Source organism: Sabethes cyaneus, chromosome 3, assembly GCF_943734655.1.
Source record: "Sabethes cyaneus chromosome 3, idSabCyanKW18_F2, whole genome shotgun sequence".
Lineage (NCBI taxonomy): Eukaryota > Metazoa > Arthropoda > Insecta > Diptera > Culicidae > Sabethes > Sabethes cyaneus.
Window position 1 is genome coordinate 220,882,133 of NC_071355.1, and position 23,166 is coordinate 220,905,298.

At 38.6% G+C, this 23,166-nt stretch overlaps 1 protein-coding gene across 1 annotated transcript in view; it reads left to right on the forward strand.

Annotated features, from left to right (window-relative positions):
- LOC128740749 (protein O-mannosyl-transferase TMTC2) overlaps positions 1-20,000 on the forward strand; it is a 407,393-nt gene extending 387,393 nt beyond the window's left edge. The window contains exons 9-12 of the mRNA XM_053836313.1: positions 12,949-13,089; positions 13,221-13,305; positions 19,573-19,730; positions 19,824-20,000. Coding sequence (XP_053692288.1) covers positions 12,949-13,089; positions 13,221-13,305; positions 19,573-19,730; positions 19,824-20,000 — 561 coding nt within the window. The remainder of the gene's footprint in view (positions 1-12,948; positions 13,090-13,220; positions 13,306-19,572; positions 19,731-19,823) is intronic.
- Positions 20,001-23,166: the final 3,166 nt, after the last annotated feature.

Genomic DNA, 23,166 nt, shown 5'->3' on the forward strand with positions numbered 1-23,166 from the left:
TTCTACTTTTGCACGAAATAAGTGCCTCAAATTAACTTAATACATCGAACTATGTATTTGACTGGATAGATTAGACTAGAATAAGAAGGTATGAGTCAATAATCTATACCTATAAAGAAGGATTTCTGTCTGTCTGTCTGTCTGTCTGTCTGTCTGTCTGTCTGTCTGTCTGTCTGTCTGTCTGTCTGTCTGTCTGTCCTGTGTTCCTTATAGAATCGAAAACTACTGAACCAATCGGCGTGAAAATTTGCATGTAGAGGTTTTTGGGGCCAGGAAAGGTTTTAGTGATGGTTAGAGACCCCTCCCCCCACTAAGAGGGGGGGCTCCCATACAAATGAAACACAAATTTCTGCATAACTCGAGAATTAATCAAGCAAATAGAACCAAATTTGGCATGTGGGTGTTTTCGGTGACAAGAATTTATTCTAGGGTAATTTGAGACCCCTCCCCTCTTTATAAGGGGAATTATAACTCCTCTCCCCTTTACTAGGGGGGGTTTCCATACAAATTTCCTCATAACTCGAGAACTAATCAAGCAAATGGAACCAAATTCGGCATGTGAAGGTTTTCGAGGGCAAGAAAATTTTCTATGATGAATAAGATCCTCTCCCCACTTTAGGAGGGGGGGCTCCTATACAAATGAAATACGAATTTCCTCATAACTCGAGAACTAATCAAGCAAATAGAACCAAATTTGGCATGTGTGTGTTTTTGAAGACAAAATTTTTTTCTATGATGAATTGGGACCCCTCCCCACTTTAAGAGGGGGGGGGGGCTCCTATACAAACGAAATACAAATTTCCTTATAACTCGAGAGCTAATCCAGCAAATGGAACCAAATTTGGCATGTAGGTGTTTTTGGAGGCAAGAAAATTTTCTATGATGAATAAGATCCTCTCCCCACTTTAGGAGGGGGGGCTCCTATACAAATGAAATACAAATTTCCTCATAACTCGAGAACTAATCAAGCAAATAGAACCAAATTTGGCATGTGGGTGTTTTCGGTGACAAGAATTTATTCTATGGTAAATTGAGACCCCTCCCTCTATATAAGGGGAATTGTAACTCCTCTCTCCTTTAAGAGGGGGGGCTTCCATACAAATTTCCTCATAACTCGAGAACTAATCAAGCAAATGGAACCAACTTTGGCATGTGAAGGTTTTCGAGGGCAAGAAAATTTTCTACGGTGAATCAGGACCCCTCCCCACTCTAAGACGGGGGGCTCCTAAACAAATGAAATACAAATTTCCTCATAACTCGAGAACTAATCAAGCGAATTGAACCAAATTTGGCATGTGTGTGTTTTTGGAGACAATTTTTTTTTTCAATGATGAATTGGGACCCCTCCCCACTTTAGGAGGGGGGGTCCTATACAAACGAAATACAAATTTCCTCATAACTCGAGAACTAATCCAGCAAATGGAACCAAATTTGGCGTGTAGGTGTTTTTGGAGGCAAGAATTTTTTCTGTGATGAATTAGGACCTCTTCCCACATTAGGAGGGGGGGCTCCAATACAAATGAAATACAAATTTCCCCATAACTCGAGAACTAATCAAGCAAATAGAACCAAATTCGCCATGTGGAGGTTTTTGGAGGCAAAACTATTTTCTACGGTGAATTAGGATCCTTCCACACTTCAAGAGGGGGGGCTTCTACACAAATGAAATACAAATCTCCTCATAATTCGAGAACTAATCAAGCAAATGGAACCATATTTGGCATGTGGGTGTTTTTGGAGGCAACCATTTTTCCCATGATGAATTAGGACTTCTTACCTTTTTAGGAGGGGGGGGCTCCCATTCAAACGAAATACAAATTTGCTCATAACTTTAGAACTAATCAAGCAAATGGAACCAAATTTGGCATGTGAGAGTTTTAGATGGCAGAATTTTTTTCTGTGGTGTATTACGACCCCTTTCCCTTTTAAGAGGGTGGACTCCCATACAAATGAAATACAAATTTCCTTATAATTTGAGTACTAATCAAGCAAATGGAACCAAATTTAGCTTGTAGGAGATTTTTGAGTCTTGAATTTATTTTATGATAATTAGAGACCTCTCACCCCTGTGGTAGGGGGATATGGACTCTCATACAAATAAAACAGAAATTTTTGCGAAACTCAAAAACTAATCCAACTCGAGAAATTCGAGACTCTTCCATAAAACATTAATCAAGTACAAGACCACAAAAACTATCTATAGTAACACTAGATCATTCAGGACGAGCCGGTCGCGAGTGTTGCCGGTGACCCGCCGTCGGAAGCGCCGCCCACTGGGGGGCTTGCAAAACTCGAGAAGTGACAAAGATCATCCGAGATTCATGATTTATGTACAACACAGGTTAATTTGTGGCAATACGAAGTTTGTCGGGTCAGCTAGTCTATACCTATAAAGAAGGATTTCTGTCTGTCTGTCTGTCTGTCTGTCTGTCTGTCTGTCTGTCCGTATGTTCCTTATAGAATCGAAAACTACTGAACCAATCGGCATGAAAATATGCATATAGAGGTTTTTTGGGGCCAGAAAAGGTTTTAGTGACGGTTAGAAACCCCTCCCCCCACTAAAAGGGGGGGCTCCCCTATAAATGAAACACAAATTTTTGCATAACTCGACAACTAATCAAGTAAATAGAACAAAATTTGGCATGTGGGTGTTTTCGGTGACAAGAATTTATTCTATGGTAAATTGAGACCCCTCCCCTCTTTATAAGGGGAATTATAACTCCTCTCCTCTTTAAAAGGGGGGGCTTCCATACAAATTTCCTCATAACTCGAGAACTAATCAAGCAAATGGAACCAAATTTGGTATGTGAAGGTTTTCGAGGGCAAGAATATTTTCTATAGTAAATTAGGACCCCTCCCCACTTTAAGAGGGGGGCTCCTGTACCAAAGAAACACAATTTTCCTCATAACTCGAGAAGTAATTAAGCAAATGGAACCAAATTTGGCATGTGGGTGTTTTTGGAGACAAAAACTTTTTCTATGATGAATTGGGACCCCTCCCCGTTTTAGGAGGGGGGGATCCTATACACATGAAATACAAATTTCCTCATAACTGAAGAACTAATCAAGTAAATGGAACAAAATTTGGCATGTGAAAGTTTTCGAGGGCAAGAATATTTTCTATGGTAAATAAGGACCCCTCCCCACTTTAGGAGGGGGGGCTCCTATACAAACGAAATACAAATTTCCTCATAACTCGAGAAATAATCAAGCAAATGGAACAAAATTTGGCACGTGGATGTTTTTGGAGACAAAATTTTTTTCTATGATGAATTGGGACCCCTACCCACTTTAGGAGGGGGGGCTCCTATACAAATGAAATTAAAATTTCCTCATAACTCGAGAACTAATCAAGCAAATGGAACCAAATTTGACATATAAGTGGTTTTGGACGCAAGATTTTTTTCTATTGTGAATTGAGACCCCTCTCTTCTTTAGAAAGCGAGTTATGGCCCATCTCCCCTGTAAGAGGGTGGGCTTCTATACAAATGAAATGCAAATCTCGAGAACTAATCAATCAAATGGAACCAAATTTGGCATGTGGGAATTTTAGATGGCAGAAATTTTTTCTATGGTGAATTACGACCCCTTCCCCTTTTAAGAGGGGAGCTCCCATACAAATGAAATTCAAATTTCCTTATAACTTGAGAACTAATCAAGCAAATGGAACCAAATTTGGCATGTGGGAGATTTTTGAGTCTTGAATTTATTTTACGATAGTTAGAGACCTCTCACCCCTGTGGTAGGGGGATATGGACTCTCATACAAATAAAACAGAAATTTTTGCGAAACTCAAAAACTAATCGAACTCGAGAAATTCGAGACTCTTCCATAAAACATTAGTCAATACAAGACCACAAAAACTATCTATAATAACACTAGATCATTCAGGACGAGACGGTCGCGAGTGTTGCCGGTGACCCGCCGTCGGAAGCGCCGCCCACTGGGGGGCTTGCAAAACTCGAGATTGTGACAAAGATCATCCGAGATTAATGATTTATGTACAACACAGATTAATTTGTGGCAATACGAAGTTTGTCGGGTCAGCTAGTCTATACTAAATCTAGTCTAAAAATGGATTTCTGTCTGTCTGTCTGTCAGTATGTTCTTAATAGAATCGAAAACTACTGAACCGATCGTCGTGAAAACTTGCATTCAGGAGTTTTTGGGGCCTGGGAAGGTTCTTATAATAGGTCGAGACTCGTCACACCACTAAGAGGGGGGGTGCTCCCATACAAATGAAACACAAATTTCTGCATAATTAGAGAACTAATCAAGCAAATGGAACCAAATTTGGCATGTGGGTGTTGTTTGAGGCAGTAATTTCTTCTATGGTCCCCTCTTTAGGAGGGGAATTATGACCCTCACCCCTTTAAGAGGGGAGGTGGAATACAAATTTCCTCTCACCTCGATAACTAATCAAGCAACTGAAACCAAATTTGGCATGTGGGGGTTTTTGGAGGCAAGAATTTTTTGTGATGAGGACTCCTTCCGTGTTTAGGAGCTCATGCTTTCATAGTTACGTAACTGCCAAAATGAATCATCTAAGGTTGAACTCCTCAGAAACTTGCAAAACTCGAGATTGTGACAAAGATTATTCGAGATTCATGATTTATGTACAACACAGTTTAATTTGGGGCAATACGAAGTTTGTCGGGTCAGCTAGTAATACATAAAACTGAACTCTCAGGAATTTATAGGAATTTGAAGAGAAATATCTCTAACCCGTCAAAAGGCGGCCGTGGGAACCAGAGGGTTTAGTACAACCTCAAGAATAATTTCAAGTTCGATTTCAAAACCAATTTCAAGTTTAGTTTGAAGTCCAATTTAAAACCAATTCATTTCCATTTTTAACTCCAATTTTAAGTGATGATGGAAAGCTCCAAAAAAAGTATTCCCTATTACAGAGGGATTTCGATGGTTCGATTTTGGCATGCCTCGATTTTAGCAACAAAAGTATCCGTTTTTGGTAACACCAAATATTTTACTTCCAAAAATATGCTTAAATATCAGTCAGTTTCCGCATGCATACTTTAAATGACGGAAACATAAACATAAGTGTGTTCATGAAAAAAAGTTTGAGGTTATAGAACGTTTCGAAAAATAATATTATCATTACCGTAGAACTGCGTCTTACCGCAGGTCGCCAAAAACTTACTTGCACCGCACGGATAGCTCTTGGCGGATTTTGTGAACATAAAAGGGTTGCTATCGTTGATTAATAACATTTAGTCAATTTTTAACGTATTTGCATTCAATTTTTTAACATCAAAAAAGGGTCTCGATTTTGGCACGGTTTCGATTTTGGCAACGTAGGCGACACGCATTTGTTGCCGAATTCGAAATCCTTCTGTAATATGTTATGTCACATGGAAATTTGAAAAAATATTTTTCCTTGTATGTCAATTTCTAACCTTTTAATGATCCTTTTTCAATAAAATGACAGTTTTTGTGGTTCCTGTTTTATGGCTGAAAACCTCGGTTTTCCTGATTAATTCATAGCAAAGCAAAGCAAAGCCTGGGTGCTAATTCCGTTATCGAAATTTGACCTTCTGTTTTTCATACGACAGACTTCGCAACCAGCTGTTAGAATACAGGACAGTGCGGGGTCAGTGCTACGATCCTATTGACTCTAACAACCTCTCCCAGCCGAGATTCGAACATACGACGACTGGCTTATTAGACCAGCGTCTTACCTCGAGGCCAACTGGGAGGCTGAATTCATTCATACACATTAATTCATACACACTTAAAATAAAGTACCGAAGTCGGTAAAATTTTGCCGAGATTTGGACAGCCGAGCGTTCGGTAAAATTTTTTATGATGCCAAACGTTAGTAAAGATCCGTAAACGTCGATTTGCAAAACCCAAATTTTGCAGAGTTTTTTAAGTGTGTATATCATGAACCAAACAACGTAGAGCAATCAGTTTGTTATTCTTAGCATTTTCACAGATGGAGTACTGTTAGATTTAGAGGACCGTCTCCTGCTGCTCTCCAGAAAAACAAGCAAAAAGGCAAATGAGACAGAAAATTAAAAAAACAGAAAAGTGCACAAAGAAAACGTTACATAAATTGAACAAATGAGATGTTCCTATTTGTTTAGGAAAATTGCAAGAGAGAAAATGTTGATTTCAGATAATCGCCGCCACCACAATGTTTGTTCGATTTAATCGACGTTTTTCGGCGAAATAAGTATGAAGATTTAAATTACCAGTTAGTCCGGACGTTTCGAGCTACTACTGGTCTTCGCTCATCATCTGCGGACACTAAAACACTATATTAGGCACATTTACAACATAAAACATATTACAAATTCTTAACTTACACTTTTTCGTCCATTAGGTTCTACTTCGTTTATCTTTCTCTTTGCTATGTCTTACTTTCTATTTCTCTTTCCCCCAAGTTTTTTGATTACAGGGTCATATGCAGCTTTGAACGTTGCGGAATCTACTTGTCTATTCACAACATTGTTCTCACCTTTAATTTTAATGTAAAATGTTTCCGCTATTAGTCTAGTGTTATGTTTAGTTATTTTCTCTATGATTTTGGCTTCGTCAAATTTAAAAACATGACCTGTTTCAATGGTGTGTTGGGTCATAAACGACGTTTGTGTTTTTATCTCTTATAATTTTGTCTTTGGTTTTTGTAAATAATACGTTTTTTACTTTGTCGGTTGGTCTGTAAGCAACATTAATCTTAAATTGTCTTAAATATCTGCCTAACTTTTCACCTAAACCGGCAACATAGGGAATTGTCACGAATTGTTGAGTTGTTTCTTTGCCTGGTACTTCTAACGTATTGTACATCCTGTGTAGTCTTTGTTTTATTACCTTTTCTACGAAATAGCAGGGATAGTGATTTTTATGTAGCATTGTCTTTACTGTTTGTAATGTTTTCGGTCTAATTTCGGCATCTGTCAACTGTAAAGCCCTATCAACCAAAGCGACTACCGTGTTTCTCTTATGACAAAAAGGACTAACAGAATTAAAGTCTAAATATCTAGTATTTGGATCTTTTGGAAACCATTCCGTTGATATTTTGTCGTTCTGTATACGTAAGATGGTATCCAAGAATTTTAGCTGCCCATTAATTTCTAATTCGACGGTATATTGCATTCGCGGGTGAAAACTATTGAACATGTTAAGAATCTCCTGTACATGATCGACTGACAATTCCCTATGTTGCCGGTTTAGGTGAAAAGTTAGGCAGATATTTAAGACAATTTAAGATTAATGTTGCTTACAGACCAACCGACAAAGTAAAAAACGTATTATTTACAAAAACCAAAGACAAAATTATAAGAGATAAAAAAACAAACGTCGTTTATGAAGTAAATTGTGGTCAGTGTCAAAAGTCGTACGTAGGAGAAACAAGCCAATTTTTACATAAACGAATGGAACAACATAAATATAGCATCAAAGCAAAAACAGTTGGTGGTACAGGTTTAACCCAACACACCATTGAAACAGGTCATGTTTTTAAATTTGACGAAGCCAAAATCATAGAGAAAATAACTAAACATAACACTAGACTAATAGCGGAAACATTTTACATTAAAATTAAAGGTGAGAACAATGTTGTGAATAGACAAGTAGATTCCGCAACGTTCACAGCTGCATATGACCCTGTAATCAAAAAACTTGGGGGAAAGAGAAATAGAAAGTAAGACATAGCAAAGAGAAAGATAAACGAAGTAGAACCTAATGGACGAAAAAGTGTAAGTTAAGAATTTGTAATATGTTGTAAATGTGCCTAATATAGTGTTTTAGTGTCCGCAGATGATGAGCGAAGACCAGTAGTAGCTCGAAACGTCCGGACTAACTGGTAATTTAAATCTTCATACTTATTTCGCCGAAAAACGTCGATTAAATCGAACAAACAAGAGAGAAAATGAATAAGAACTAGCATGAAGAAAAACATGACAAAATGGGAAAGAAAACGTGACATAAAAAGACAAAATGACGGTAAACCAGGCAAAAAACGGGAAGACTGGACAAAAAATTTGACAAACGGTAGAGAAAAGAAAAAAGCACGAGACAGATAGAAGATAAAACATAAGACATAACACATAACATAAGAAAAATGAGAAAGAAAGCGAGGAGAAAGGACGGAAAAGGGATATAAATGAGTTAAAAACAGCATAGAAAAGGAGGAAAGGAAAGGAGAAAATACGACAGCAGGACAACGGACAACGAGAATTGAAAAAGAGGAAAAACGGGTCATAGAAAGAATCAAAATGGAGGAAGAAAAATGAACTACTCATTAGGGAGTAAATGTGTTTTTGTGAGGAACGAACATTGGAAGAATTGGGAAAAATGATATGCAAACTGTGAAAAATAATTAACTGTCCCACCTGAACCCAAAATTTTAGAAAAATTAGTGAAAAAAATCGAGAGGGATAAAACGGAAAAGAAAAGCAGAACATGACAAAATGAATACAAAGAAAGACATAAAAAGACAAAGAACGGAGCAGACAAAAATCAAAAACTGTAAAGAGAAGGAGCTTAAAAGCGGAAAAAAGCCGGGGAAAAAAGTCGAGACGGAAGAGAAACTGACCAAAACCGAACCTAAAAACGAGAAAAAACGGAAGAAATAAGGCAAAAACCGGAAAATCGAAACAGCGGAAAAAAGAAAAATAAAAAACGAAGAGAGAAATAACTTGCGCCAGTAGTTTAGTGAGTAAAACATTCGGGTACCAATCGGAACAGCGTGGGTGCGAACCCCACCTGTCGTTACGTAACCCAATATATTGTTGGTCTGTATCGAAATTTTACAGTTCATCCAATTAATCAATTTTCGCATCAGACATTTTCTGTCTTTCCAAAAAAACAAGAGAGAATAAGATTGTCATGAAAAATAAGAGAGACCAAAAGGAAAAAAAAATTAGCAAGTGAGAAAAAGAAAATCGAGAGATGAAACGAGGAAAGCGGGAAAAATACGTTAAAGATTTAAGGGGTACGATGGGACAAAAAACGGAAAATGAAGCAGAAAAAGACGAAAAGAAAAACTAATTAATGGACAAAAGAAAAAGTTAAAATGGAAGAGAAAAATGCGAAAAACAGTAGCAAAAAGGAAAACCAGAGAGAAAAGAGCAAACAAGAAACCAAAAACAGAATAAACGTGACAGAAAACGAAAAACTGGGCATTAAACAGGGGAAAACAGAACAGACAAAAACAAAATATAAGAAGAAAAGTAAAAAAAAGAGTTTGAATAAGGCGAAAACTGACAATGGGAAAAAGAGAAAAATATTTAAAAAACGGAAAACTGGGAAGAAAATAGCAACAAAAACGAATAAAAAACATTGTGTAAAACAGAACCAGATGTTAGAAAAATGGCACAGGAAACCACGAAAAACCCGAGCAAATAAACAGGAAAAGAAAGGGACAAAGGAAAAGAAAAATTAGAGAAAAAGAAAAAAAACTGAAGTAAAGCTTCGAATTCAAATTAGTCCAAATTCAATTTTAATGGGTGACAACTAAAATTTTAGAATTTTTTTCTCAAGGTATCAAAAAAAGACAAAGATACATGAAGAAGATCTGATTTACCGAAATTAAAGATACATTGTCCATTATTGAAATAAATTGGTGCATATATGAAAACGATCCTGTTCGGCGAAGCTTCCGTTTGATTTCGGAACAGAAGCGTTGTACGGCCGTCATGTCAACTTTGCGAATGCATCTATTGGTTCTACCAATCAACTGTTTGCAATTCGTGGCCCTCCAGTTGTTTTTGTACACTAAAGATCAAAATCCCGAAGAAATCTTCGATTAGACACACTAAGACATATTTATCGGGTCGTGGTTTTTGGGTACAAATGGGTTTGAATGGGTATGCAGGAACGATTGTGTTTTTTGTGGTGTAATGCGATGACGCTTTATTCGGCCAAAACACGTATTGTCCATCTGCATGATGTTTGCGTAGAAACGGGATCAAAATTTTCTTCAAGCATTCGTCTGGTGCACATCTTAGTTGAGAGCTAAACCAGAGGGCTTGTTGTTGAAGGCACGAGAAAGAGAACGATGTCCTTCTGGGTCCATAATTTCGGGTCGGCTAGTGTTCCACTACCTTGCTTGCGAATAATTGTTGGGTGTCTTAGGATATGGCAAACAGTCGAAGCTGCAACATATTCGCTTTTTAGGTGTTGTACCCTATACTTTTTGCCGAAATTTCTTTAACAATACGGACAAGTGTACAACGCGCCCTCGAAATGCTTCTTGTCTCGACGCCATTTTAAGCAAAACTGGGCAAGCATAAACAAAACAAAAAATATTGACAAAAAGAGTAGAGAGAGAGTTAACACATACATAGAGTACGGAGGGGTAAAAGTGCGATTCAATGATTTATCGGTGCAGATTCCGAGTAAACTAATTACATTGGCATGGATGGGTGACTACTTTGACAGCTTGAATCTAACGTAAACTTTAGTTGCTTACCAAGCATAGTTGCTGAGTTATGTGCAAATGTTATTTTAGGGTGGTTTTGATTACGTTACTACGTTACTACGCTATACTGCAAATACGATATCAGCAGGAGGATATTACTTGTTGAAAATTTGTAGGAGCAGTTTACATCACTCACGTATCTATTTTGAAAATACGGTGAAAAGAATTTACAAAATATATTTCGCTTTTCCATACTTTTATCAAACTCCGTCAAGCGCCTATCGGGGTAAAAGTGCGATTTACGGACAGGGTAAAAGTGCGATTCATGGACGAGGCAAAAATGTATAGCAAATTATGTACAGCTTTAGGCACTGTATTACAGATACTAGAGATGGAAGATCTGCAGAAAGCTGTGTGCTCTACAGATGTTGGCTGAAGGAAAATAATGTTTTTCCTCTGATGAAACAAAAAACAAACGTTTGGAAAAGTTTCGATCTGACGGAGACTGCAATATACCAGCGCAAAATAGGAAAGGTGTAAATTGAGAATATTCATAACCGAAACTTTTCGCAGATTGAAGATAATATGGTTTTGTTAGCTATTGCTGTGCTAATTTCATGAATTCGAGCTTCGCACTTTTGCCCCGCTAGATGCACATGTGTTAGTTGCAGCTTTGTGTAAAGCATTTAGGGATCGGGCTGCGAGCTGCGATACTTGCCAGCAAGGATGGTTCGAGCACTTTGACTCAATTTTAATTAATTTGACAGTACTGTCTCAACTAAGCAAAATTTGACCAAGTTGTGTATGAGATTTATGTAGAACTAGTTCATCTACCATTTTTCTGAATAAAGTTTAGCTGCATCTTTTGTATTTACGGTGCTACAGTGCTGCCAACTCATTAGAAGCTTAGTGGACGTTCACTGAATCAAAATTGAGCCAAAGTGATCGAGCCATCCCTGCTTGCCACGAAAACATAACATCCTGTCAGGGGTCTGGTTTTCTTTACAGACCTAATAATCTTTTTGTGCTCATACAATTAATTTTAACGACCATAAAACGACATTATAATATGCTTGAAGAGAGATGAAAAGTTTAAACCTTTCGGATAGTTTTTGAATATTGCTGCTCTCCGTAAATAGTTTGATATATTATTTTTAACCCTAAGCTGATGATATCAAAGATATATTTTGGGGTTTCACCTAACTCAGCACTGTTTACAGCATTGTTTACAAAACGTTGAGCTTCAATGGCAAACAACCCCTCGAATGAGACCGTAGTTCCAGTAGATGCTTCGCAAACGTAAGGCAATATGTTGGAAAAGATAAACATCAGCCAACATATTTAACGCCGCTCGTACACCTTAACTATGTGCCTTCCTTCTAAGATTACCATTCCTTGAAACACATTTAGGGAAATCCTCCCCACTAAAATTAAGCATAAAACCCGACACCCGCCAAGCGTTGTAGCATTATTTTTCTAATTAATAACTCCTCTACTGAAACAAACCAAATTTATTATGGTAAGCAGCGTGATTTATGAAAACAAGTTTACTTTTAATTAGTTTCAAGATTAACGTGCCTGCTAATTTCGAAAGCAACCGGAAGCTGCCGAGCCGTGCCATGTTCTTGCACAAGCATTTTCCTTGAGCGCTGCAAGCATTAGCCCGTCTTTATCGACCGAACCGATGGAAAATCGATGCGTGTCTGTCTGGCTGACTGTTGATTGTATAGGATCGAGTGTAACGTTCCCGTAGCAGTTTGGGTGAAACGTCGAATGGCAAGTTTTTGTCATCCCACAAACCTCTCATTTTCTATTTCACAGCATCTCGTTGCTCACTGCTCACCGCATGTGATGTGAACGTTTCGATATTTTCCCTGGTATTGGTGACAACGAACGTTGCGCATGTCCTAGACAAAACATTTCACGTGATAAGCCTTGCTCTCCCCGCGAAACACCGCGCGCCGCCGCTCCACTTCTGCTAACTCTCAAAAAACGGTTGGGAAGTAGATGCACCTTGCTGGCAATATTTTTATCATGTCGCCACCATGCACGTCTGGAAGCAGCCTTCGCCACAGGGGACTGATGGAGCCCCCGTGGTGCGAAGTGTAATCTGTTGCTCGGAATCAGAAAAGTTTTGCCTTCTTCCCTGTGTCGGTTCCACAAGACAGATTCGCAACGAGGATTATACGGCGCTTATTTCGTAACCTAATTATTAACTATTCAATTATTGAAACTAATAAATTTTAGTTCAAACTTAATTTAGTTCTTTACGCTTAGAAAGGGTGCTGCCGGCCGGTGGGAAAATTAATTTTAAAATAATTTTCCAAGCTAAAGCTCCAAAGGCGAGTATATAGCCACGAGATGCCGACAGAGAAAATTCATTACTCTGTTTTCTCCCTATTGACTTTTATCAGTAATCCGGATCAAATTTTTGTGGTAAACCAATCTCGATCGATCTTAGTTTGTCGCACGTTTGATTCCGAATGTTTTCTATATTTCTACCCTTGAATCACAAATTAGAAACTAACCATACTAATTTCAATCTCTCACTTTTCACATTGCAGGGCATCTATCACCGGCTGGGGGAAATCTTCGCCCGGCTCAACCAGTGGACCGAAGCGGAACGGTTCCAGCGAGCGGCTCTGGAAGCCCAACCGGACCATGTTGCTGCTCACCTCTCGTACGGATCCATGCTGGCGAGGAATGTAAGCTTTCGGCATGACTATTTTCGAACTACCATCACCGGTGCTAACTTTTCCTATGATCTGCTTCTCTTTTCCACATGTGACGACCGGCAAATGCCTATTCTGTGTACCCTTGCCTTATTCGTGTCCAGAGCAGCCGAACGTCGGAAGCGGAACAATGGTTTAAGCGCGCCTTGCGACTTGCACCGACCGATGCCAGCGTTTTTCATCATTATGGTAAGATTGAACCACATGTAATGGTCCACAAAATAATCTTCGATCCGTTCTACAAGAAACTTGCTAAAGCATCTGGTTGTGTTCTGTTTGTTATAAAATTATAATTGAAGTTTTGGAAACAAAAAAACAACGATTATGGTATGAAATGTTGTCGACTTTAAAGCTATACACAAGCGTTTTTTAAATTCCGGTTTTCGCTAACAAGGAAATACATACAGCAAAAGGTAAATTTCCACAATCCCCGATTCGATTAACGAAAAACCTTAATTCAAAGGATCACTATACAGCTGCTGCAGTTTAGCACTCGCCTGTAAACGGCACCATCCTATTAGCAGCGAAGCTCGTACACGAGCGCAATGCGCTCTAGAATCCCAGGATTGTATATCACTGCCGGTTTTCTGTATTCGTTTATTTTCTCGAGTGCATCCAGCGCAACTATAATTGGATACTTGATATTTTTCCTAGAGTCGTTTTTTTCCTCCTCTTTTGATGACTCTTTTCACAATCTATTCAATTATTTCCTTTCCATGGCTCAATCTTTCAGTCTTCAACAGAAGACATTTGTACAATTTTCCAGCCAGAAAAATGGGAGCTGGAGAACCGACTGCACCACCGCCATGGAACCGCCAGTTTTAGAAGGAGACGCTTGACATTCGACTTTCCTGCTGGTCCAACCTCCCCGGTACCTCGCCAAAAGAGCTAGTGTGCTAGTCAACGTCAAGACACTAATGATGATATTGATGATGCACATCCATCTCGTATTATTTCCTTAGGGCTCTCAAAGAAACATCACCATTGCTACCGCATCGGTCCATGGTTGCAGCAATAGAGTCTGTCTGTTTTTTTTTTGTCTCTAAAGTATATTTTCCTTACTTGTGCCTTTCACCATCAATTCTACTATTCTGCTTTTCAATTTGCATACTTCTCGGTGACTCGGAGACACGCGCAGTCAATGAGCTAACCACCGGCACCGGAGGGAAAGGTTAGTCATCTAACGGGTCGCATGTTTTCCTGCCGATATTGGGGTGATAGGACTCCGGTGCTCCCCGGTTCGGTTGTTTGAAATCGGCTGCATTATGAGTGCTTGATTGCTACCGGAATGGCTGACTATGTTGAGAGAAAGAAAATCCAGAAAATGGTTTGCAAGGGAGAAGCCCGCAGAAAAACAAGTTAATAAATTTGTCTATTAAAATCGGATGCAACGAGAATCATTTCAAGGATGAATGATGATAACGATGAGGTTATTAAGAGCAAAATAAATTACGACTGGAGCTCAGAACCTGAGCCGTATATTTACGTCAAGTGAATCTGCTTTTGCGAAGAGCGAGGAACAAAACATGTTTAACATTAATATCATACTGATTCGTATGGCTTGACTGATCAATTATTTTCAAAGATCAATCGGGAACCCCTGTTTGGGTTTGGATAGATATCCGGAGCAATTTCTTTCTTCATGTTGATACATTTGTCATAAAATAAAAAAAAAGAAAAATAAAAGGAAAAAAGAAAAACAACTGGAAAGAAAAAAATTAGCAGAGTTGTGTGCCATATACAACATATGGTAGACTGCCACTCAAGGTGAGTTTATGCGTCATAACTTAAGAAAACTATTTTCACGACATTGACTGTTATAGTTATAGCCAAAACAGCCTGAAAAAAGAAGAATAATATGACACATTCCCCCTTTAGGGGACACCATCTGTAACCTAGTTTATAGAAATCATGTTATTTGACACCCCTTGTTTTTGTCCGCCATCAGAAGTGTGGACGCTTTGTGGTGGACTGTAAACACCGAAGGTATGGCAACGTAATCATCAATCGGGAGAAACTCTTAACTCTTCAATATACTCCTTAAAAGAACTGGTGGTAGGGGAAGACTGTCCAGAACGCACCGTGGGGGTAGAATGGCCCATGCTATTAATTGTTCAAAAACGCGGAAACTATTTTGTAAAATTATGAATGCGCATTTTATTTTGCTGTAAAACAAGCTACTTCATAATTGTGCAGCATGTAAAAGCATCAAACATAGCCACATCCAATAAAATCAAGCGATTATCTGCGATCTCACTCCACATGTAAGAAATCACGGTTTTCTCTTAAGCTTTTACCACTAGTCGGTATGCAAATTTCATGATAAATACAGTCTGTCTAATTGATATACTGTCATACTCGAAGATTCTTCACAAAAACGGCATTAACTAGGCATGTTTTTCACATAAATTGCAAAAAAAACTTCAAAATGCAAAACAGGGGTAGAATGCACCGCAGTGGGATTGAACAGTTACAAAATATTTTTAATTTGCAGTACATCTTTTGTTTCAGATTATTTATTAAAAATATAGCAATATTATGTATTGTATACGACTTAGAATTTGCCTTAAACCTAATTGTACATTCTTTAACTTACAATATTTCATCACACATCAGTTGGAGAAAAATAAATGAATAAATTTTATTGCCAATTAAGTTAAGATATGAACCCATTATTGCATCCATCCCATCCCAGCAAACGAACGCTATAACAAACGCTTTGAAGTCATTTTTGAAGCCTAGTTTCAGGAGTTTATACAACACGTGATTATATGTAAATTTGCTGGTTGCCTTTAACGCCTGGCTGGGCAAACTTGGTGCGTTTTGCCCACGGGTTTTCACGTTTTGCCCCACATAATGATTTTGACTCTTGCTAAAAATCGTTAAAAATAACAAAAAATACCGGTTTTTGTTAGGAAATTTCACCAGGAGATAAAGTCTTTTAGAAGTTGAAAAACGTGGAACAAACACGCCGTTGCTCTGCAAAATGATGTTTTGCTTAAGCGGTGCATTCTACACCACTTTACCATACCCAATTGCATTTACTCCGCTCCAAGGAAGTATGACAGAAATGAAAACGCCAGTGCTGCTATTTAAATTCATTATATATCTTCACGTTACAATGTTTGAATTTAGACTGACTTTGCTTTCGGTTAAACGCCCGTATTCATACTACCTGCGCGGCATGGTTGTCTCGAGCAACTTCGAGAAAGTTCAGCTGTATGTTGCTAGTCAACCCAATATCAGAAGGGACATATCAATTGCGGACCATTTGGTTTATTGGACGAAGAGTACCGTGAACGCAGATAATTCCGATCAGTTCCTAATTCCGATCACTCAACTAAAGTAACCGATTTTTAAACGATTGAACTAAAATTTATAGCTCATTGGCAAGCTTTGATCAGGAGGATTCCCATAAACTATGGTTTTTGATTTATTCTTTTAAAAATCGACTAATTTAGTTGAGTGATCGGAATTAGGAGCCGATCGGAATTACCCGCGTTCACGGTATAATGGTCTGGAGTTGCCAATCGTCTCAACATGACTAAGCACGATATAGAACTCTGCAAGGGTCAAGCAAGATAGCATTCCCCTGAGTTCTGGCGAAATGAAGTTTCACCACCTTCACTCCGGCCTCCCATTATCCTCCGAAGCACGACAATCTCGGTGGAATGAGCTCCCTAGATAGTGGTCTTAATATCTTCAAGGTACTAGGCAGTCTGATAAGTACCTGAAAAATGACACACGGAGACGTTTTTTGGCCAAAGTCGGTTTTAATTTTCAACATACTCACCTTTTACAGCGTACAACGATTACAGCGATCCAATGATTTTCTAACTTTTTGAGACCGTTCGAAAAGTACTCGATCGGAAGGTGTCCAAAATACGCCTCAGTTTCAGCTATGAGCTCCTCATTTGACTAAAAACGCTTGCCGGTGAGCCATCTCTTCAGGTTAGGAAATGAGTAATAGTCGCTGGGGGCCAAGTCTGGTAAATATGGTGGCTGAGGAACCAATTCGAAACCGATTTCGTGCAATTTTGCTCGTTCAACTAAGCATGAATGAACAGGCGCATTGTCATGATGATAAAGCGGTTTTTTCTTCTCCAATTTTGCACAGAAGTACTTGGTGTGACAGACGATCTGTGACAGACGGGTGCGGAAAATTCAACACTGGACTGGTTCTGGACGATTATGAAGGGTAAACAGGGAAGGTCTTCAAAAACGACCAAAATTTTTATAAAAGACTTGCTGACCCGACAAGCTTCGTATTGCCACAAATTGACCTGTGTTGTACATAAATCATGAATCTCGGATGATCTTTGTCACAATCTCGAGTTTTGCAAGTTTCTGAGGAGTTCAACCTTAGATGATTCATTTTGGCAGTTACGTAACTATGAAAGTATCCCAGGTAACCAATAAACATCACCAATGCTATTCAAATGTAGGCCAATAAGCTTTTAAGTCGCCTTAAATGCTACTTAAATGCTATTTTGGCAAAATATACAGCTACTTTACTGATAACCTTCTTATAGTGCTGACAATGCTAATTTACAGCTAATTACCGACACGAAGAATTTGAATACCATTTTGGATGCCAATTTACAACACCTATGCAGTCAAAAAGCTAATATACAACAACGTGCAGTATAAAATGCCATATATGCTGATTTGCTGCTTATGTTAATGCTTATTAGTTACCAGGAATGGGAAGTTTGATATACAAATTTGCAATTTTTTCTCACAGTAAAGTAGAAAACAACTCCCCTGTCCCCTCATTGCATAGCCAGAAAGCGGATAGTAATATTCGTTATGATTGTACAACATTTCGCCGAATATCATTTTGCGAAAAACCTTAAGCGAAATGTACCATTTCATGGAAAACTTTGTCGTGAAAAGTACCATTTCGAGATCCTCTCCTTACTCGCTGTCGCTCGTTTCAGGAAACCCAGGTATACCTAGTAAAACAAATAAACCTAGACAGTAGTGATTTCTGCGGGGAGTTGCCTCGCCAAAGTGGGCGGCGCTTCCGACGACGGGTCACCGGCAACACTCGCGGCCGTCTTGTCCTGAATGATCTAGTGTTACTATAGATAGTTTTTGTGGTCTTGCTATTGACTTATGTTTTATGGAAGTGTCTCGAACTTCTCGAGTTCGATTAGTTTTCGAGTTTAGCAAAAAAATTTGTTTTACTTGTATGAGAGTCCATATCCCCCTACCACAGGGGTGAGAGGTCTCTAACTATCATAAAATAAATTCAAAACTCAAAAATCTCCCACATGCCAAATTTGCTTGATTAGTACTCATATTATAAGGAAATTCGTATTTCATTTGTATGGGAGCCCCCCTCTTAAAAGGGGAAGAGGTCGTAATTCACCATAGAAAAAATTTCTGCCATCTAAAATTCCCACATGCCAAATTTGGTTCTATTTGCTTGATTAGTTCTTGAGTTATGAGGAAATGAGGAAATTTGTATTTCATTTGTATGGAAGCCCCCCTCTTAAAGGAGAGTGGAGTCATAATTCCCCTTCTAAAGAGGGGAGGTGAGGGGTCCCATTTTACCATAGAATAAATTCTTGTCACCAAAAACACCCACATGCCAAATTTTGTTCTATTTGCTTGATTAGTACTCGAGTTATGCAGAGATTTATGTTTCATTTGTATGGGAGCGCCCCCTCTTAGTGGGGAGAGGGGTCTCTGACCATCACAAAAACCTTTCCTGGCCCCGAAAACCTCTGCATACAAATTTTCACGCCGATTGGTTCAGTAGTTTTTGAATCTATAAGGAACATCCCGAGCCCGACAGACAGACAGACAGACAGAAATCCATTTTTATATATAAGATAAAGTGTGTAAGAAGGATGGCGCAAGTGTTAGTTGGGTTGCATTAAGTCCAAGGTGCGGATAGTTAGCCTAGGAGAGGAGGTTGAATAAACTATCTCAAATAGGTGCAAAGCTTATATATACTTTGAATTTATTCGAGAGTTACAATTTATGCCATACATTTCAATTTGAGGCAGTACGAAGATTGTCGGGTCATTTAGTTATTTATATATCATGATTTTTCTATCATGAGACGCAATTTTTGAAAAGAAACGGATTTTTCTGGTTTCTCTTTGCCGAAAATAGTGATTTTCTTACAAGTAGAAACAGCATACCATGTGTCTCCGTTGCATTGTCATAACGTGTCATTTTAAAGTTTTCTGTAGGAAATAAATTTATAAAAAGTCTTTACAAAGATGTGTCAACAAAAGCAAAACTAAAATTCAACCTCAAAGCCAAATCGAAACTCAAAATCCAACCAAATTCATTCAAAAAAAAATTACCATTATGTCTAGTTAAAATCCCGATTGTTCAAAAAATTATCAACGCCGGCTTTAGCAAATTTCATGTGGACCTTTCCCGGTTACGCTGTGATTAAATCAACTATTCACACCCTGCCACGATTTCCCATTACAGCTGACTTCCTAACATCCGTTCGCCGAACGGCCGAAGCCTGTCAGCACCGCGTAAAAGCAGCCGAACTGGCCCCGGAAGACTACTCTCTGGTGACGGCCGCCGCATCGGCACTGCGTCTGCTGGACCGGAAAACCGAAGCCGAACGCTGGTATCGACAGGTAAAATCACTTCTGTTCCAACCTTCGCCGGCGCGGCGTTATCTATATTGTAAACGCAATTATTCAAACCCCTTTTCACTTTTCACCTTTCAGGCCGTCCAGCTGCGACCGGAGGAGGCCCGAGCTCACACTAATTTAGGGGCCATTTTACACCTGCTGGGACGATCCGAAGAGGCCGCCCGCAGCTACAAGGAAGCACTACGGCTGCAGCCGAACGATTTGACAACACTGACCAATCTGGCCAAGCTGGGAATAGCGGAAATTTCCTGAGGCAAGGCCTCGCCGTCATCGCCGTTGCTGGACTCGCATCCACTGACAGCCAGTACCGATGAAGACGACATAAGCTAGCTTGGCGTGAGCGAGGCTTAGACAGAGCCACCACTGTGTAGCCTACGGTAGGGTTTGAAACGATATACGACAGTGAAAAAAAAAGAACTGGGGTAAACACACTAAAATATTTGTAAATACAGGAGTGAAGATATGCGATAAAATCTGTTGGAGGGACAGGCTAAGAAATGAACGAGAAAAAAATCATTTAGCTAGTACAAGTTGGAACGAGGACGAGGGACAGAATGTCGATAATTACCCGGCTGTACTGGGAAAACTAATCAATCAGACTAAAGATAAAAATCAACAACAGTGACAAATTAGCTAGCCTAAGCCCAACTGTATCATATAGTAGTAAACAAAGAGATAATTATTATGACAAATGAATAGGACAAATAATATTAAGCGAAGACATCTTGCAGTGGATGGGCACTTTGTTAAGTTTTAGTTGATGTACAAAAAAGTTTCAAAATCAAATCAGTTAATTGACCAACGATGATGATGGAACGTGACGTGATTATGTTTGCAGATGATTATTTAACACCCCAATCTGTGTACATAGTGTAAAGATGGTAGGCAAGTTACATTGAGTTCAAACAAACGTAGCTTTTTTGAACACACCGCGGGAGAACAAACAAAATCAACCGGAATTGCTACCTGTGGGAGTGGCAGCAGATTTACCACTGAACCACTGACTATGAGTATGCTTGCGACTGTAAAATGCGAAATATTAAGTAACAGAGCATTTAAAATATAATTAAAGCCATCATTCGAAGCCAATGTGTTTTGCGGAATCGGGAGCTGCGTATCAGAGAAGTAAAAAGTTGAACAATAAATGCATTCATTTTCTACCAGTAGCTAAATCCATACAGAAGCGATAATGTCATGTACTGAGAGGGCATGTAACCACGGTCATTATGGGAAAAATTATCGAACAGAAAAACAATATTAATTAAAAAACAAAATACAAACAAACACACTCAGTTCATAATTCATAGCGCTATACATTTTCTGAATAAAAGAAATATTTGTTAATAAAAATCAATGAACACACCTGGTTTCAATTACATCCGGAACGAAAGCATTATCATCATTATTTCGCTAGACAGTAGGGTAAATTATCACTTAGTGGACCCTTTAGTGGTTGAGTTGTCTTCTTCCATGAATTATTTTGAACTGATAACGCTAAACACCCAACCAATGGTACTTACAACGTTAGTAACTTTCGATTAAGGCTAAAGAAATATCAATTTATGTTGCAAATCTCTATATTTTACATATTTTTAAAAACAAATTGGAATGTCCGCTTTCCTTTCATGGACTCTTGTGGTTTACAATCAATAAGGTTTAAAAAGGTGTGGCAGATGAAGACATTTGATGGTATTAGTAGCAAAAGCTCAAAAAACGACGTCAAACTACAAAAACAAATCGTGTCGGACAATGGGGTTTGTTTTTGGAGTTTGACGTCACGCTTCATCGTGATTGGTCGATTTACGATTCCACCCACACCATGATGAAATTTCTTCATTGCACTAACACCACTTAACCAGCATTGCCACACATGTATATATCACTTTGGTTTACAATAGGATAATGATTGGGTCCATTATGGGAATTCTAGTTTCTTTGTTTGTTTGTTTATTAGAGACACTTTACACCTTTTGGTGCATTCGTGTCTGAGGGAATTCTAGTGTATTTTGCATGAAGAGTGTTCACTAATGGCGACATTTTTTTACATAAATAATCGTGTAATGGACTCACACTAGTTAAAAAGTCAGACATAAGAATTAATTAATTTTCTTTATTAACGAGACTTTCAGCCATAGGCTGGTTCGTCTCAAGCAGAAATAAGAAATACGAGCTATAAACACCGAAATTGCACCTGAGGGTCCATTATAGGTAGAGGGTCCACTATAGGTTAAATTACCCTACAATGGTTTCCACCAGCAGTTCAGAGACAACACATTTATCACACACTCTACCTACATTTTTATTTCTAGCCATTCTCGGCTGTAGCATCTCCAACTCCATAATGAGCCCAGTGTGAACTTGAATTACGAGAGGAATTTAAACATTTCGTCCGTTCAATTTTGTTTTGCATTGGATGCAATTGTATATTGAAATGTTCAAAATATTTAAATTTTTCATTACCTTCATTTAATTAATTGGGCAGAACGACAGGAGCTTCTGAATTAAAACGGTGTCGAATATTATCTCTGTCCATATTGTATACGGAATGCATTTTTGCTCTGCCTCCCGTAACACATAAGTAAAGGCAAGGTATCCTTACTCTGAAACACTGCGTAAGGAAACGATGTTTTGCCTAAATCAAAATGAAAGTGGACATTGTAAATCCGCCCAGTTAGCTTCGAGGTACGATGTCGGCCTAACAAGCCAGTTGTTATATGTTCATATCTCGGCGTACGGTGCTTCTGGATTCAAAAGGATCATTGCATTAGCCCCGGAAATGTCCTCTGATCTAATAACCTGATCTATACCCAAGGCTTTTCTTTGCAGTCGGACGGGTTCCAATGTAATGAAACTGGCAAGCGATAAGAACTAATTACCTAGCCAACAGACAGAATTTTTTATCGATATAGCCAGATTTGTGTACATATGGTATTGCCACCAATTACAACTAGACTTAAAACGCGGTTTTCTGCGCGATCCATTTTTCGTCAAAAGTAACAATTTATTTATTGAGTTTGTCAATATTTATGAAAAAATCGCAACGGTCCAGAATTAGGTCTTGAATATGGCGCTCGCACCGTGGCAAATCGCAAAAATCACAAAAAAATTGATGACAAGAAACTGATGTGGCAAACAAAATAAAAATTTAAAAGGTTACAGCGTAGCATCAGAAAGCCTTCTTTCGAAGTTGTTTTAATACCTTTCTACGAAGAATAACACCGCATTTTTGTTTCTCAAGTCCAGATTTATAAATTCAATTTAATTTTCCATTTTTTCTTGCTTCAAAGCATTTGTTGAACATAAATAAAGAAATCCTGGTGAAATGGAATACTTGATTCGATAATACTTGAAAGGGAATGCAAAACCTAGATAAGAAATAAAACTATTGTGAGAGCAGCGCACAACAATCTTCGCAAGC